The 18,843-nt window shown below is 44.7% G+C and overlaps 1 protein-coding gene across 6 annotated transcripts in view; it reads right to left on the reverse strand.

The window, feature by feature from the left end:
* The window catches only part of DPP6 (dipeptidyl peptidase like 6), a 527,660-nt gene that overhangs the window by 73,304 nt on the left and 435,513 nt on the right, over nucleotides 1-18,843 (reverse strand). For all 6 annotated transcript variants that reach the window (XM_081163567.1, XM_081163565.1, XM_081163563.1 and 3 more), the window contains exon 7: nucleotides 10,826-10,907. In XM_081163567.1, coding sequence (XP_081019693.1) covers nucleotides 10,826-10,907 — 82 coding nt within the window. The remainder of the gene's footprint in view (nucleotides 1-10,825; nucleotides 10,908-18,843) is intronic.

Raw genomic sequence — 18,843 nt, forward strand, 5'->3', positions numbered from 1 at the left:
AATCTTCAAGACAGACACAAATAAAGCCATACCTTTATGACAGAAATTATAGACCCTGGCCATGACAAACAGATCCAGGGAGTTACCGGATCCTTGTTGCCATGTGAGGAATTCAGTGTTAAGTCCCAATGAAATTAATCGACGTGACTAGCTCAAGGGTATTAATTTAAACGAGTCTACTCTGAGTAAAAATTAGTTGACCAGAACCCAAAGTGTTGGAGTGTGTATCCATATACACATATCAGCAAAGAGATGTGTACCACTTTATCAAGAAATTTTAAATCTCATACAGCAACCTGATATAGCACAATATAATCGTTGGAAGATTTGGAGGGCTGATGGCATATTCACAGAGACACATTCAGTGTCGATGCCAAAGAATGGGCATGTGCATAAGCTCTAAATGGGCTCATGCCATGAAACGACAAAGCCTCGCAGAAGGATTTCCAGTTGGAGGAAATCAGTTTTAATACACAGCAACAGAAAGGAGATTCACGTATGTGGGTATCTGCCCTAGATGAAAGGGAGTCATCAAAGTTTGCAGTTCTAATAACACTTACATAGGAGTAAAAGCCATTCAGTTCACTGGGACTAGCAAGAAAACATACTGAGGACAGCAGTGCAAGATACTCTATATCAGTGTTTCCCAACCACTAGTGTGCCGCGAGATGTTGCCTGGTGTGCCGCGAGATGTTGCCTGGAGGGAGGCGGGCGAGTCGGGCAGCGAGAGGCGGGGCGGCGAGGAGAGGCCACCCAGCGCGGGGCTCTCGCCGTCTGCCTGCCTGGCTGCCTGCGAGATCGGCGGGCAGTGCCTCCGTCCGCAGCGCCCGCCTCGCGGCTCTCATTCCCTGCCCCTGCCAAAGCTCACCCAGCCAAGCCGCGCTCTCCTTCCTGCCTCGCTTTGCTGCCTCCTCCCCCCCCACCCCCAAAGCTTGGAGGTTCCCCGGCAAGGGGGAGGGAAAAAAATTGAAACTTACACTTTCGTGCGTCCCTCCCGGCGTGACGCTGCGTGCTGACGTCACGGGGCTGTAATGGTGGTGTGCCTCGAGATTTTTTTCATCAAACAAGTGTGCCTTTGCCCAAAAAAGGTTGGGAAACACTGCTCTATATATGTACTACACACATATGTAAACATTTGAAATTAGATTATATCTGGAAAAGTAAAACAGAAGTCCAATTTCCCTATTATGGTGGCCATATGCTATTCTTAAAAAAGAGATCTTCATGTCTGACTCTGCTTCTGGAAACTAGCAAATCAGGTTAGTGGAATTATTAGTTTCAAGTATTTCAAAACAGGCTCTGCAAGGTCACCATAATTGTGAAATGCTCCATAGTTTGTATCAGGCAAAGCTGGTGCAGCCTGTGTCTTGTTCTGCACAATGTTTAGACAATCTTCCTTTTCAGGGTTTCCCCTACAGATTTCACATATGAAAACCTAGGGCATATTTGAAAGCACTAATGGCACATTTGCAGGCTTCCCATCACCAGAAACTCTCAAAGCATATATGAGTGGCAAAGCAGGAAGAATACTAAATGAGAAACCTCCAGTTGCAGATGGTCACTGAAATATGCAGCCCCTTTCTCACATTCCTTAAGTGGTACAGTCCCATCAGAGCTACTCCACAGACCTTTCTGAAGGTGTAACTTACACAGCATCTTGCCCCTGGAACCATCTAGGCTTGGACTGGAATAAAGCAAGAAATATTTCCCAGCTACACAACCTGAGGCTGGAGACCCCCTCTGCATTCCCAGAACTGAAGGCAAGCAGAAGGAGATGTTGTATATTCATCCCATTTTTGCATCTGACAAACAGGTGCTGCTTTGTATATTATTTCAGATACCTGTTTGACCGGAAGCATCAGGGAGATATATCCATGCCCATGCCATGGAAAAGGTAATCTTACTGAAACCACTTTGAATTATTTAAAGAATTATTGTCTGTTCTCAACTTCTTAACTGGAGATTGAAGGGTCTGAGACTGAAACCTTAATATCTGCGGAAGAAATGCTTTGGCTAGTGGTTTTCAACCACTGTGTCGTGGAACCCTGGGGTGCCTTGAATGATGGTGGGCAACACTGGCCTCTGTCCCTCTTTCCTTCCCTCCCTCCTCTGATGCCCTCTTGTGTCTTGGCCTCCCAAAGGCTTAGATAGCTGTTGGTTGCAGCAGCCCTGGTTACAACCTCTTCAGGTGCCTCTAGGGCTGGCCGGGGGGTGCTTCTCAGGCCCCTGTGGGGCAGTGTGAGGAGGTACCCCTCTTTGGGGCAAGGGGGCAGCTCAGAGGCCAGGGGCGGCAGTAGTGGCTGCCCAGAGAACTCCCAAGGAGAGGGGAGAGGAAGCTGAGGGAACACTCCACAAGGGAGGTGTTCGAAAAAGGGTGAGAGGCTGCCAGCTCTGCAGGCAAGTGGTGACACAACTGGGTTCCTGAGCCCCACAGAGATGCCGCAGAAAGAATGCAGTTGGTCAAGGGAGCCGTGGACTCAAAAGGAACTGAAAACCTCTGCTTTAGCCACTAAGCTATGGCTTCTTCCTATATGTATTAGTGCTGACATTACTTGCTGAGGATGTGTCTGCTACAGTATTCCAACCAGTTCTAACAGCTTGCCTTAATTGTGCTTACGCTGTAATGTTGGTGAGTTGTGGAAAAGGTGTTTGTTTGTGAGAGTAACTCATATCCTCTTTAAAACTGGAACGGTCTCTTGTACATGATTTCAAGCTTATTCTGTGAAAATTGTAAGCCGCCAAACTCAATATATACGAAGGAGATGTGGCAGGAATAATTTTATGGTACTCTAATTCAAAAATTCCTCCTTTCGGAGCAGACACTGAAGAAAAGATGTTTCATTCTTGTATTCTCCATCTACTTTTCAGATGTCATTGTAACACTGATTGTGAGGCCTCCTTTGCACAGCTCAGTCATTCGAGCATTATAAATACATCCTAGAGCACATTTATATTTTGAAAGCGGCCCTCTGCTCCTCTCCCCAGCAAATGTACACACTCTCTCTCTTCAGAACTATAACTTGGGCTTTGCAACCAAGCAGCTGCAATAATTTAGACACATTTAAAGAAATCTCTGCAGCTCATTTCAGCTGCCTTGCAGAACTAAAAAGAGCCTTTCAATGCGTCCAAATAGAATATTGGCTGGATACAATTTTGCATCCCAGGCTTCTAAAGTAGTCATTTTAAATGATAGCTGCCTTGTTATATTACTTAAAGTATGTATCAGCAAATGTGTCCTTTATTATGAACCCTGAATTGTGCTTTTAAATTCTGCATGATGGATTATCTTGTATTCTGTAACCTAATATCACTGATGCTTATGTAGGGCACCACTGTAAATTAGATCTCTTCATGTGAAATGAAACATGCTGCTTCATTGATAATATTTTATTACATTAACGGGACATTAGAATAAGGAGAGAAGATGGCTTCGTGGTTAGCATAAATAATGAAGCCCTGGGAGTCCTGCTAGGCAACCTCTGGTGGGATGACTCAACAAGTTCAAGCCAAGGGAGAGATGGAGAACCCATAACAGAATTGCTATGAGGCCTGGGTTCAGATAATGGCTCGCTATCAAAGTCTCACCCTTTTGTTAAGCAAAACAGGATGGGAAGTTTTCTGTCCTTTTCTCACCAGGATGAGCAAGGTCAGAAATGGGCAGGAACTCTGAGAGAAAGACAGCAAATTGCTCATCTCAAATACCCTCCTACTAAGGAGGCATTAGCCAAGAACATTATTAAAACTCCAGATTTTCCAGTAGTTGGCTACCTCTTCTAGTTGCAACAGGACAGCACTAAGCCCTGAAGCTTCACTTTAAGGACAGGTATACTTTCCTCTTCGCCCCTCTTTCCACTCCTAGTGTGGGTTTGTGGCAAAATTGCCATGCTCACATTTCTGTAGGCCTTTTAGTTAGGGGATCTTTTACTCTTTAATCAAAGTGTGAATGTAGTGCAGGATTTGCTACCTGCTTAGACTGTAACTCTGCGGTCTGAAGCAGCATTTACCATATATATCGTCAGTCTTATTTCATATACAGTGGTACCCCGCAAGACGAACGCCTCGCAAGACGGAAAACCCGCTAGACGAAAGGGTTTTCCGTTTTGGAGGCGCTTCGCAAAACGAATTTCCCTATGGGCTTGCCTCGCAAGACGACAGCCCATAGGGAAATCTCCGGGACAGCGGGGAAGCGCAGCGCGTCTTCCCCACTGTCCTCGGACCTCCTCCCGCCGCGCGGCATCGGAACGAAGCTTCGATGCCGGGCGGGGGGGGAACGCCTCCTCCCGCCGCGCGGCATCGGAACGAAGCTCCGATGCCGGGCGGGGGGGACGCCTCCTCCCGCCGCGCGGCATCGGAACGGAGCTCCGTTGCCGGGCGGGGCGGGGGGAATGCCTCCTCCCGCCGCCCGGCATCGGAACGAAGCTCCGATGCCGGGCGGGGGGGAACGCCTCCTCCCCCCCCGCGCGGCATCGGAACGAAGCTCCGATGCCGGGCGGGGGGGGAAACGCCTCCTCCCCCCCGCGCGGCATCGGAACGAAGCTTCGATGCCGGGCGGGGGGGAACGCCTCCTCCCGGCGCGCGGCATCGGAACGAAGCTCCGATGCCGGGCGGGGGGGGGAACGCCTCCTCCCGGCGCACGGCATCGGAACGAAGCTCCGATGCCGGGAGGGGGGGAACGCCTCCTCCTGCCGCGTGGCATCGGATGGCTTTCCTGAAGACTTGGGGTGGGAGGAGGGTTTTCCTTCCCACCGCCAACATTCAGAATGCTGTTCTAAATGTTGGCGGCGGGGAGGAAAAACCCTCCTCCCACGCAAGCCCCGGGAACAGAGGGAAAGCGCTGCGGTGCGGAGAAAAGGCTTGCGGTGCGGAGAAAAGCCCTTCTCCGCACCGCCAGCCTGGCAAGCGGTTTCCCTAGGAACGCATTAATTGATTTTCAATGCATTCCTATGGGAAACCGTGCATTGCAAGACGAAAAAACCGCAAGACGAAGAGACTTGCGGAACGAATTAATTTCGTCTTGCGAGGCACCACTCTAATAAACCAAGCTTTCTTTATTCCTTTGTGTGAGGGCTTCTTGTGGGCATAAGGTTAACACACATCCATAACAAGCATATATGCCAGAAAAATATCCTAAACCTCTCAGCAGTGTATATATGGACATACACAAGTGCTGGCAAGTCCAGGTACACACTTGCAATGCTTTTTCTGCTTACTCGGTGATGCATTAGTGGCTGCCAGGGAGCGGAATATGAGGATCGACACCACGGTGTCTGGGTGAGATGCTGACAAAAGCTTCTCTTGGGGGAGAATAGCATGGGCATTTTCATCAGACCGCAGTGTGGGGGAAGGAAGCTTTATGTGCCCTGATTCCCCCCTCCTCCTCCATCCCAATGCTGCTATTTAAAAGTGGGCAATTTAATTATATTCATAAAACTAACACTGTGTCTAGCTTGGCACTCAATCCATGCCGACTGACAGCCAAGTTTCCTTAGCCTTGCCTTAGGACTTGCATGAATTCAGAGTGCACCCTGGAGTGCAAACAACACTCCTGTGTAGCTGCACATTGTGTGGGAAAGTTGGCGGTGATGGACGCACTACATTTGCAGCCGTGTTGAGCTTGGCTCCCTTCAGCTAGATTCAGAACTGGGTCAGCAATTATGAGCATCACTGGACAGTTCCAGGACTAAATTATGATTTATTTCTGAGAGTTCCAAATTGACCTGTAATGCTGCCTGCACCTTATTATGCTGCCGGAGCCTCGATATCCCTGATTCCTAGAGGTTTAAAAACAATCCTTTTGGGCTCACTCGCTTTGAGCTCAGGTTAGTGAGGTGGGGTGGGAGGAAAAAGAGACTTAAAACCACATCTGCTCTCCATTTGTAATTGCAGACAAACTTGTCAAGTAAATGATTCTATATTATTAACACATGCAAGCACCACGGCATAGTAAATTCATAATCTGAACCAAGAAATGAGAACTTTTGTAAGAACTCGGTCGTTGAGTGTGGCAGGGTGGAAACATTGGAACTCCCTGCCTATTGAGCTCAAGCAGGTGGCTTCACTTTATACTTTTTGGTGCCTGCTAAAAACATCCTTGTTTAGACAAGCCTACCTTAGGTGCTTAGAAAGCTGAGGCGATTTTATTCTTTTTTAGTATATTAACTTTTGTATGTTTTAAAGTAACATTTTATTTTTTCTTGATTTTACTGTTTTATCTTTTTGTAACCTGCTTTGAAGTGTTTTGTGTGCTGTTTTTTCACAATCAAGTGGTGCATAAATTTTATGAAACAAATAAATAAAAATAAATGAACTTTGGCAGTTAACAGTTACAGTGGTACCTCAGGTTACATACGCTTCAGGTTACATATGCTTCAGGTTACACACTCCGCTAACCCAGAAATAGTGTTTCAGGTTAAGAACTTTGCTTCAGGATAAGAACAGAAATGGTGCTCCGGCGGCGCAGCGGCAGCAGGAATCCCCATTAGCTAAAGTGGTGCTTCAGGTTAAGAACAGTTTCAGATTAAGTACAGACCTCCGGAATGAATTAAGTACTTAACCCGAGGTACCACTGTACAGCTGTCAGGAGCTTGTCTGCCATTTCCTATCTTTTCACCAAAGATAAGCTTCTGAGGAACCACAGCGTTGGAGAGTCAGTGGCCTCCAGATGGCACTAGACCTCAAGTTTCAGCCCCAGTCAGCATGGCCAATAGTCAAGGATGATGGGAGTTGTAGTTAAGCATCTTCTGGACAGCCATAGGTTAAGTTACCAGATTTTTTTCAATGAATCCAGGGACACTTTTCAACTCCCTACTAAATAGATGGATTTTGTCAGGGGACTGATTTACAAATCAGTCCCCAGGAAATGGGGATGTCTGGTAACCTTATCATAGGCTGCCCGCCCTAGCACAGAGTCTGAAAACTACCATTTTAGGTGTTATGCAAAATTCCAGGCTCCTCACATCTTCCTCAAGCTAAGAGTAGCCATAATGAGATTCCTCCTTTGCCCTGACAGACTTCCCTTTCCAAATTGTTTAATGGATTGTTTCTCTTGAGGCTATCCCTTTGACATCTCCTCCAAATGAACAGATAGGTATGGCTATTAAATATTATGATATTCTCCATTCCTGGCTTCCTGCTTACCTCCTACAAGTCACCTAAACCAACCTAATGACACATGGTGGACTGCAGCTTAATTTTGACTCAGATGTCACCGCAAATGAAAAGATATGAGAGAATCGAATCGTGGAAAGTTAATGGTGCAGGCTCTGTGAAACCCAGCTCAGAAACAAACACACCCGCCAGGTTTATGTTCGTGCACAAATCGAAAGAGCTGGCTGGATTGAAATCGGCAACCAAAGAGCCTTTCATGAGGCTCTTCCCCACTTCCAAAACTGCCCTGTACAACTTCCTCAGACTCATTGAGACCCACAGGCCTGAGTTCATGCCAGTGAAAAATATAATGAATGAGAAGTGTCAGAAGTGCCACTGCCGCCTTGCGGTCCAGATGTAAGAGTCCGTGCCTCTAGCAATTCAGTGGCAGAGCGCATGCTTTGTGTGTAGATGGTGCCGTGAGCAATCCCATAAATTTTCTCTTTAAAGGACAGCAGCACCCTGGAAGAGCTATCCGTCCCTGTCTTTGGAATGACGATGCCCATAAAAAGAGGCAGGGGTTAGATGCCCCTGGGGCGAAGGCAGCTGCTGTGACTCGGTTGAGAACGCAGCTCTTTAGCCCTTAGCAGGTGTTCATTCAGCAACTATTAGGGATGACCAAATCTGTCATTGTTGGTAACTCTCAGTTTCTCATTCCTCTAATCTTAAGATCAGTTGTCTACATTTCCACAGAAGTGTTCAATCGGTTTTTAAAATAAAAGTCCTCATGAAAACGCACGAACATTTTTGCGCAGGGTTTCCCAAACTTAGGTCTCCAGCTGTTTTTTGGACTAAACTCCCTTCATCCCTAGCTAGCAGGACCAATGGTCAAGGATGATGGGAACTGTAGTTCCAAAACTGATGGAGACCCAAGTTTGGGAAACCCTGTTTTAGAACAAATTTCTCCAATGTACACCTGTCTGTATGCAATTTTGCCCAATATACACAGTTTTTGCATAGCAAAATATCTCTTGATATAACACATTTTTGTATATTGTTTTTCTAACATTATACGTTATTATCCAAACTACACATTGCCTTGGTGGATAAATGTACCGCAAATTCTTAGAAGTGTAAATGTCAATTGTTGTCACACTCTCCTTCGGCCTTCTACACATTGCTTGACTTGAGAGATGCACTGCAAAATAAGTGCAAATTTCAAAGGATGACTGTGTTTCAATTTGTGTATTGTTTTGGAAAATGATGAATTTGGTAGGTTCACCTTTATATGCAAACTTAACTGAATCCCTACCACGGCTGATTAGGGATTTATCTATGAGAAGCTCAGTTACAGGGAATAAACTTTCCTGGAAGTAGCCTTGTTCACAGTTACCAATAGTGCAATATGTGAGCATGATCACAGAATCATAGAAGCGTTGGAAGGGACCCTGAGAGTTATCTAGTCCAACCTCCAGGAATCTCCAAAGGTGGTACCCCATCCAATCTGAAACCATACCAGACCCTGCTTAGCTTTGCAAATGTGCTAGCAGTTTTATTGCTGCACCACTAGGAAGGTTTGCTTGTGTGCAATATGGAGCCACGAGTGAGCATTGGCTGTGTTACAGCGTACATTCTCAAAAGGCCTGGACAATGAGTAAGATCTCAGAATCTTCTAGAACACCCACCGTTTCCAAGGCAGGCAAGGAAAGATTGAAAATTTTCACTGAACACAAACTATTTGTATGTCAGCACCTTAGGTAAACACTGGAAGCACCTACTGCTTTCACAGCAATCAGTAAGGACAGAAAGGGATACATGGAGGATGGGTTGATGAGCTGTCTACATCCATGGTGTATCATTCTATTGCCTGCCCTAAGCACCAAATTGGAAACTGAGGCTTATTCCTCCCCAAAGCAGGTACTGTGCAGAATAAAAGGAGAACACTCTCCCCACAGAGCTTATTGCAGCTTATAGTTTGTACAGTTGTTTCCATCTGAACTGCTGGTGGAGGAGGAACCCAGATAGGACTTCCTGCATGCTCAACTAATGCACAAGACTGAAAACAGAAATGCACATAATTTAATCACCCAGTCTCAACGGCGGATGCACTCCGTTTGTAGAAAGCAAAAACAAACAAACCAATTAAAGAACTGAATAATAGTAGTAAATCATTTTCTCCCTCCTAACTCCTTCAAGAGCTCCTGAAGTCAGTCTCTGGTTATTGCAGGAGTGCTTTATTTTATGCACAGCTGCGTCATGTGACACGGTGTTAATCCAATGATCGCGAAGAGCAAAAGGAAACCGGCTGTGGGGAAACTCAATGCACAAGACTGGCAGCATCGCAGAGCATCCTCAAAGGATCAGACTGAGCCATCAGCATTTCCTTCTCTCTCTCTTCTCTCCATCCCTGCCTCCTGTGCAAGGCAGAGACTGCCCCACCCCATGGTTCTATCAGCGGTGAAACTGCTTGCTTGGTCTGCAGGAAGAGGGCCTGTTTCAAAATTATTCAAGGCACGTACAAAGATGAGGAAGTCATGCTACTCCACGAGAAAGCCCCTGAAATTCGGAGTTGTGCAATACCTACTTTGGGGAAGGGATATAGCTCAGAGGGAGAGTATCTGCTTCACATCCAGAAGGACCCAAATTCAGTTCCCAGCATCTCCAGGTATGGCTGCGAGAGAAGCCAGCCTGAAACCGTGGTGCATGGGAAGGCAAACTAAGGCCTGGGGGCCGGATCCGGCCCAATCACCTTCTAAATCCGGCCTGTGGACGGTCCAAGAATCAGCGTGTTTCTACATGAGTAGAACATGTCCTTTTATTTAAAATGCACCTCTGGGTTATTTGTGGGGCCTTCCTGGTGTTTTTACATGAGTAGAATGTGTGCTTTTATTTAAAATGCATCTCTGGGTTGTTTGTGGGGCATAGGAATCTGTTCATTCCCCCCCCAAAAAAAAATATAGTCCAGCCTCCCACAAGGTCTGAGGGACAGTGGACCGGCCCCCTGCTGAAAAGGTTTGCTGACCCCTGCCCTGGAAGGTCCACTGCCAATCAGTGCAGACATTACTGAGCTAGGTGGAGGGATTGTCTGCCTCAGTCTGAAGTGGGTTCCTTTTATTAGAACCAACCACAAATGGCACAAAATAGTGAGCAACTATTGCTCACTTTTCTGACATTTTGGTTGCCCCTTAAGGTATTGCCCAGCTGTGGACTCTGGAATGCATAGAAATAGTATGTGCTTTAATTTGTTTACTATAATGCAAAAGGCTCCTATTGCTATGCCATTTTCATTATCCCTGAACCTCCAGTTTCAGAGGCACTCTACCTCTGAATACTCATTACTGGAGGACAAACAACAGGGATGGCTCTTGCCTTCGTGGCCTTATTTGTCGGGCTTCCCAGAAGCATCTGGCTGGCTGCTGCTGGGACTAGGCAGACCTCTGATTTTATCTAGCAGAGCAATTTTTATTTGCGTGCATTATTTTTAATCACATAAATGCTCCCGCAGCCCAAAAGGTGTGTTTGCCACCCCGTTCTTGATAAACTTCACAAACAGCTGCATGACTTCCATTTTACAACTGGAGAAGCAGAACCAGGTTTGGCCTAATCCACATCTCAGTGCTGCTTCTCATTTTACATGATTTACTGTGTGCAGATACCCAACTACCTTCTTGACAGCTGCAGTTCACATTGGTGCAAATGAATTTGTAACGAAACAGCCACTTGCAAAAGGTTTCCTTACCAGCTGTTGGCCTTTGGGTCCCCATCCTGCATACTGAAGCTTTGTATTGCTAACTTCGGGAGGATACAAATTTTGAGGTTCCCTGAAGATAAAAAGAAAAGAAAGGGGAGAAGTAAGAATTTCAGCTGCATTAATACCTGGGATCAAATTTTACAAGAGCCAGTATCCAAAAAGTTATTTTACGGTTTATGTCCAAGAGGTTGTGTGTGTCCAAAGAGCCCTTTTGAACATCCCACTTTTAGCAGCGGACAACCCCTTCCCTGCATTTATCACCACAAACTTGCAAACACTTTTCCTTCTGGCTTCCATGATGCTGATTACAATGCAGCAAGGTGTGTTGTGTTAGGAGTAGGGATGGGAGGGTGTGTCAGTTTTGGTTCACATTATTCCAGTTTTGGTTCACATTATTCCAGTCATAGATTCAGTTCTCCACATTTGTGCAGTAATTTGTGGTATCCCCCCCCAAAAAAAAATTATCATGAGATAAATCTAGCATTTTAGTGTGAATTTCTTGTCTAACCCCCTGCAATGCAGAAATATGCAGCTATCCCATACGGGAATCAAACCTGCAACCTTGGCATTATCAACACCACGCTGTAACCAACTGAGCTACCCATGTGGCAGGCATAATGTTTTTGCATCGAAAGGGCAAACTATGCTGTTTCAAGAGGCTTGCAGATTATACGGATGGGACAGTGAAATTATATGCATGCCTACGAGAAGGGAGTCCCACTGCGTTCAATGAGGTTTAGCCCCAGGAACGTGGATACCAGTCTTAAGTCTGCCATGGTTCGTCTGTCACATGCAGCAACAGTTTTGTGTTAGCGCAGTCACTTGGGTGGCAGGTTGGGCGAGACAGAGGTGAAACCATATGCCACTCTCTTCCTGTACACTTAGCCCATTTTCTCAATATGTCAACTCGGTTGAAAGGGATAAAACAGAGATAGTAAGTAATGCACCGTGACAGCCCACTCTGTAGCAACTGATGCTAGCAATCTCAAGCCATGTGTTCACCCCCTAAACGGTGTTAATGTAGAACAAGCTGTGGTTATAACTGTGCTTAGGAGAAGGGAAGGAACACACACACACACACACACACACACACACACACACACACACACACACACCTCTACCCAAGGTTGCTAATTTTTATTGCTGCTGGCAACACATACAAATTCAGGCAAGCTTTTCCTACCAAGAAGGTGAAGCAATGAGGGGAATTTAGGGCACAAAAACAGGGACAGTAAAATTATACCCTGCTTCTACTTCACTGTCCCTTTTTTAGAGGCTGCTCTCATTTGAACCAGTCACTTCATCCACAGAGGGGGAATTAAGGCTTTATTCCTGGAAAAACTTCCAGTGTGCATTACAACTGCACTAGATGCTCATATTGCCAACTCTATTGCAGGCAAGTGGGAGGTTTTCCTGTAATCAGCAAAGGACTGCACACAACACCAGGTTATCAATTAAATTGAAACTATTCTAACAAATCTAAATGAAGATCGTGCTGTGGAGAGAGAATGAAATGGTTGTGTCAGAAAAAGTTGCCTTGTAGACATGAAAGAGAGTTAGATCCACTTCCCTTAGGTACCCGCACAGACCTCATGAATTCGCAAATTCTGAGCAGACTTCCTTCTACATTTCCATGCTTTAGTCAGCATACAGCTTGCAAATATGCAGCTCTCCATATATTTTCATTAAAATTGGCTATGAAATATCTACCTAGCATCATGGGAGACACCCCACATTTGTCCTGCTGCTGTTTAGAATCAGCTACCATAGAAGGAATTGTTCGTGCTTTCAAACGCATTTGAGAAAATTATGTGTAGAAATACCACACATATTCTGCTGACTTTTGAAGCTGTGAGCTTTTTATGGTTCTGTACCTTCCAAGCCAACCTGGACTGGACAGAGGACACCTTCAGACAGACGGCTGTCCTTTGACTGTCTTTCAAGAAAAGAGGACTGTAAAGTAGGACATATGGTAGTGACCCTAGTAGAGGGCAGAAAACAACAACAACCCACCCCAAAATCTTCAACCGGCTTTCTGAACACGTGACCTTCTCTTGCCTAATAAAAATATTTGGACGATTGTTTCCCCTCTTGCTCAGAAAATGCTACAAAATGTTATGTTACACCTCCTATCCCCCATTTGCTGCCATTTTTCAAATCAACAGATTGTACACTTTACTTAAGGCTTGTAACTAAAGCTTCAGGGAACGAATGTAGCATCAAGAAGCCACAGTCCCAATTATAAGCAATCATCCAGAGCACATAACAGACAGGCCTTGTCAGTTCCATTCACTGCTTCATCTTTCAGGAGAGTGAGATTCTATTACTAGGAAAATCTGAAGCACAAACCTGCTTTGATAACGGATAAGGGGTAACATAACACAGATGAATGAAGGCTCCCCCCTTTTGTAACTGCCATATACAAGTTCTGCTGCTTTTAAAAGCTTTGTTTCCCTCCCTCTTTCTCCCCCGTCACTCTCTGTTATCTATTTTTAAAGATGAAAAATAATTCTAGCTATTGATCTACCTTCTGGTTAATTTTCTGATGCCTGTGGATGAAGCAAGTCTGCAAAACATTTCTGGCTTGCTTCCAAAATCTACAGTGACTTTGCAAACAACAATAGATGAGGGAGAAATATAATATTGCAGCATTCAGGTGAATAATACATTGCCAAGCGATGCCTGGCTCAGCATCACTGCAGGTAACAATGGTTTATTGGTCTCATTTTTTAAAACTGGAGCAATTCCTTTTCAATTTATGATTAGACAAGCTGGAAAGGCTAGAGGCAGAAAAAAGTTTTCAACAGAGTTGAAAGTTCATAGGAGAAGAACTATTGTTACTCTTGATGTACACAGCAATTCATTGTGGCTCTGGTCAACCTCAGTAAGGGAATCTTATTTTTCAAGCATTAGAAAAACCTGCAGAAACAATGTGACCAGGCTGATGTTGGGGCAAGCCTGTAGAACAATGAACATTTTTCTTTATTGTACCAATTTCAACACCTGGAAAATGACTATTCTTTCTTAATGAAAGGTTAGGGAACCTATGGCCATTCTGGCTGGGACTGATGGGAGTTGTGAAGTCCAACTGTACCTGCAAAACCATAGATTCCCTGTCCCTGGGCTACTGAGATACCATCTACAATGCTTTCTAATCCTGCTTCTTCTTCTTTCAATCAATAAGGCTTGAATCTAAGCCTTTAACCATGAATTAACTTAAGAGATCTGAGTTACTGTCAAGCCCCGGCTCCTTCCTCAGTGCAGCTTCCCCTTGTGCTGCTCTTTCAAAATACCTATTCATCTGACTCAGAGGTTGAACTGAACCCAGAGTCAACAATCCTTGCCGAGATCAGGGCTTGCTCTAAGTCATGGAAGCCATGAAATAGATTGTCATGTATTGTGGAGGAGTCTCTCCAACCTTGCTCTGCCCTTCAGCTGTTGTTGGGGTCTACAACTCTCATCATCCCTGACCACTTGGCCATACTGGCTGGGGCTGATGAGAGCTGGAGAACAGAATGTGGGGACTACCATTTGCTGAACCTTCTGTCTCTTCTCTTGATTCTGACCTTAGTATTAAGTACAACATATTCTCTAAGAATTAAATTTAACTCAATAAACATTCTTCTATTCTTCTATTGTTTCTCTGAGTCTTCCCTTGTGGTCTTATTTGTAGAACAAAGGCACATAAACAAGCATTTGGAAGGTGGTCTTGAAATGCCACCGTATCATGGAACGCAGAGCCATGTTTCCAACAAACACATTCATTTTTCTCTCGTGTTCCAGATCATTTATTATTTTCAGTATTTAACTACTCAGCCAGGGTTCAGTTAATTAATTTGCCTTCCATTCACTTCATTTCTGCCATGATATTTTGAGTATAATTACTCTTGTCACTGTGCAAAAGGTGTGAGCTTCACATATAATCTTCACCCAGAAGATGTGCTGACTTCTCTATGGAAGTCAGCATGCACGAAGATAAGTCAAGGGTTTATTTACATTCTTTCTTAATTTTTGCAAGTGATATCAATTAACGGGGAAGGCGAGAGTTACGGTGTTCTGTCTGAGATAACAAGTTGTTAAAGTGGTTAAGTATATTGCTGTTTAATGGCTGATAAGAGCTAATGGTTAGGAGGTAGTTGGAAACATCTTTGTGATTGAATTAGGGTGATCATTGCTTCTTTCTGCAAAACAAACAAAAAATAAAAATAAAACCAACCCTGCTGTGACTGGGGATCCCTCTGTTCATTCTGCTGGACCTCTGCCTCAGAATCCTGCCCTGACAGCGATCCTTGCAATGGACTGGACAGAAAGAGAGCATTGCTGGCTGGTACCCTGTACAGGAGCACCCAACACTCTAATCTGCTGTTGCAGTCCTGAGGCACCATGAAGATGACCAAGGCTGCAGTCTTACGCTTATTCGTTTGAGAGTAAGTCTCACTGAACGCATATATGCCTTAAAGGTAAAGGTAAAGGGACCCCTGACCATTAGGTCCAGTCGTGACCGACTCTGGGGTTGCGGCGCTCATCTCGCTTTATTGGCCGAGGGAGCCAGCGTACAGCTTCCAGGTCATGTGGCCAGCATGACTAAGCTGCTTCTGGCGAACCAGAGCAGAGCACGGAAACGCTGTTTACTTTCCCACCAGAACTTGTACTTTGATGTGCTTTTGAACTGCTAAGTTGTCAGGAGAAGGGGCCAAACAACGGGAGCTCACCCCGTCGCGGGGATTCGAACCGCCGACCTTCTGATCAGCAAAGTCCTAGGCTCTGTGGTTTAACCCACAGCGCCACCCGCGTCCCTATATATGCCTTACTTCTGAGCAAATGTGCTTAGAATTGGGTTTCCTCAAGTCTATGCACTGATTTGATGAATGGTTTATTAGGTTCAGTGAAGTATATGGATGCATATGTAACATTTTGCAAAATTAAAATCTAAAGAAGAACAACTACAGACTGAAATCCAAAATCCTATATATGAGTCAATCAATTAATGAGATTCATTCAGTAGGGACTGGATGTACATCAAGTTGACATGCTGAACTCTAGCAGGCTGGTGCTCAGTTTTCTGCTCACTGGGATAACTGCATGTGATATAATCAATGTTTGTAGTGCCTTAGCCAATATGGGTTGGTTCAGTTCCCCCACAGTCCTGCAAAGAATATGTCAAATATGCCAAACTGGCTCACTGCTCTTCCATTAATTCCTTGCGCATCCAACTGCCCTTCATCAGAAGTTGGAAGGTATGGAACATGGAGTCTCTTCCCTATGCACTTGGAGTTGTTCATTGCCTGGTTTAACTCACAGATGACTGCCTCTGCTTTCCAGTCTCTCAACTGCATTGGAACTGTGGCTGAAATGAAATGTCCCTATATAATGGCCAAAAAAGAGGGCAGTATAGAAACAAATTAATGTTAGTGGCAGGCTAGTGAGTGTTGAGAAAAACATAAGCTTCCAGAAGGCACCAAGACACTTAGACAGAAAGAAAAGGCCTTGTTAAAAAAATACATGATTTGTTTACTTCAACACTTGCAAATGAGGAAAGGAGAAAAACGACAGGATGAGAAGCACTTCCCAGCAGACACACAGAAGTACAAGGAGAAAGAAAAAACACAGGAACTGTAGAGCTTACTTGAACAGATAATCAAAAAACCCCACACTCTCTGAAACTGTGTCTCAGAGAATGAATGGCATTCTGAATTCTAACAGAGGGTTTTATAACTGGGAGAAAATCTCCCTGATAGGATGATATGCCCCCTGTATAACTTGAACTTTGATACAAAACGTGCAATTATTAGTATGTGAAAAAAGGTAATATTCCCTATGTGTTTGTTCAGGCAAGACATGGGTTCCTAAGAATGTAAGGAGAGCCCTGCTTCCTCAGCCCAAAGGCCCATGTAACCAGCATCTTGTTCTCGCAATGTCCAACCAGATGCCTACAGGAAACCCACAAGCAACACCTGAGCATAGCAATGCTCTTTCCTGGCTCCTTTTTGGACAGAGTTGACTTGGCCACGGTTCTAAAGCAGCTGCATTGACTGCCTGTTTGTTTCCAGGTGAGGTTGAGGAAGCCTGGTTTAGCTTCTTCATTATACTGCTTTCCATGAATGCTGAAGATGCACCTCTTAACAACAACAACAACAACAACAACAACAACAACAACAACAACTTGATGGAGATAATGAAATAAGCCAGTGTCAGTCACAGAATAGCTGCAGCGGAAGAACAGCCTTCCAGAGGTAAAAGAGAATTTTAGACCACAGCAATGTTTTCATGATGCACGTTCACCCAGGATCATAGAGGGTGTTTGTGGCCATTTTTGCTTCTTTCATGATGGTATTGATGCATCGGTCAAGGTGTCCTCAAACAGTATGCTGCCTGGTGTCTTAAAGCATGTACAAGCTTGCTATGTAACTTGCAAGGCTCAGATCACAGCAGGAGCCAGTGTTTGTCCACTGGGGATACTATGCTGGAAGACTTCTATTCCTTGTAAAATTCTGGAAGCAATTTGAAAATCTGGCAAGGGCTGGTGAACAATAGGGAGTTACAGTAATCCAGTCTGGATGACACAGAATCATTGATCAGGGCTGCAAGTTCTGCAGCGTAGATAACTTTGGCATCCCAAAAATGTTCTGTAGACAGAGATAAGATTCCCTTTCCTATAAGAGATGGTGGCATCATATTCCTCATTTGGCTTCTCTAATTCAGCTTCTGACTCAGCCGCTATAAGCTATGCCTTATCCACCAAAGGGAAGGCAAGAAGCTGAAAGCAACTGAATGATAAAATGAACCACTTAGAAGGAAAGAGCTCTAAGAGGCATTAAGTATTGTACAGATTTTACAGGCCACTTGGTTTTCTGGGCTTCATAGCCACATGCCGAGAAGGATCACTGTTATCTCCAGCAGCATGTTCTAGCATTCAATTGCTGCAGAAATAACTGGCGATCCAGATGTTTAAACATGGGGGGGGGGTGCCTATTGAGTTTAGATGAGTTTTGTCAACAATGCCTGATTTGTGAAATACAGATGAATTTTGGCCACTACTGGGAGGAAGTGAACTCTCTGACACTTTTGTGTTTTGTGGAACACAAAAGATATCCAGACAAAACTGATATAAAAGGATTGTCTTGCAAAGAACTATTGGCAATCCATTTCTGCACAAACCTTAACTAGCATGGAGCTGGAGATTCCGAATCTAAGCTTTAATACTTTGAATTTAATCGCCCAGAAGCATAGCAGCAAATCAAACATTCACAAGGCAGCAAATGCATCGCTGGGTAACTCCAATAGGGCACAGCCAGATGAACGTAAAAAGATGTGTTGTTTTTTGTGCAAGACTGAAGGTGGAAGCGGCTGCATCTACACCATATTCCTTGATCTGGCACTGTTTGCGCTCCAGTTTCTTTCTTTCTAGTACTGAAGATTGTGCCTCATTAAATAAATGATGGTTCTGCATAATTAGCCTGGAGTGCCTCTTCCTAATTATTCTTACCTTCCTTCTTCATTAACAGAGTAATTTAAAAAGGAAAGGAAAGATTGGGATGAAACAGTGCATAGGAAGCTGTCTTCTACAGAGATAGATCATTGGTCCATCTAGTAACAGTGTCCTCCTACACTGGCCGGCAGCAGCTCTTCAGAGTTACAGCAAAGGAGACTATCCCAGATGTTCCTGGAGTTGAGTAAAGCTGGAAGCTTTTGTATGTGAAGAACATAAGTGCATTATTTGTTTCTTAATTCACCTTCATATTATTATTCTGTCATCCACATTTAGTTGTTGCTGGCATCCATCTGTCTCAGGAGACAATGGAGGAATGTGCCTTCAGGGGTGAAGTCCAAGCACTGGAGAGTTACAGTGCCTGCTGTGGCTGTAGAGACCGATATGGGAGAGACATGTTTTGTTGCAGCTGGGGCACATTTAGCAATGCTCTGATAGAAATACATTGTCTGGAGGCCCTGTATAATCCTGTCCTTTCGGTTCTGAGGAAATATAATGGATTCAGCAACGAATGAAA

This window comes from Podarcis bocagei (genome assembly GCF_964188305.1).
Source record: "Podarcis bocagei genome assembly, chromosome: 12".
NCBI lineage: Eukaryota > Metazoa > Chordata > Lepidosauria > Squamata > Lacertidae > Podarcis > Podarcis bocagei.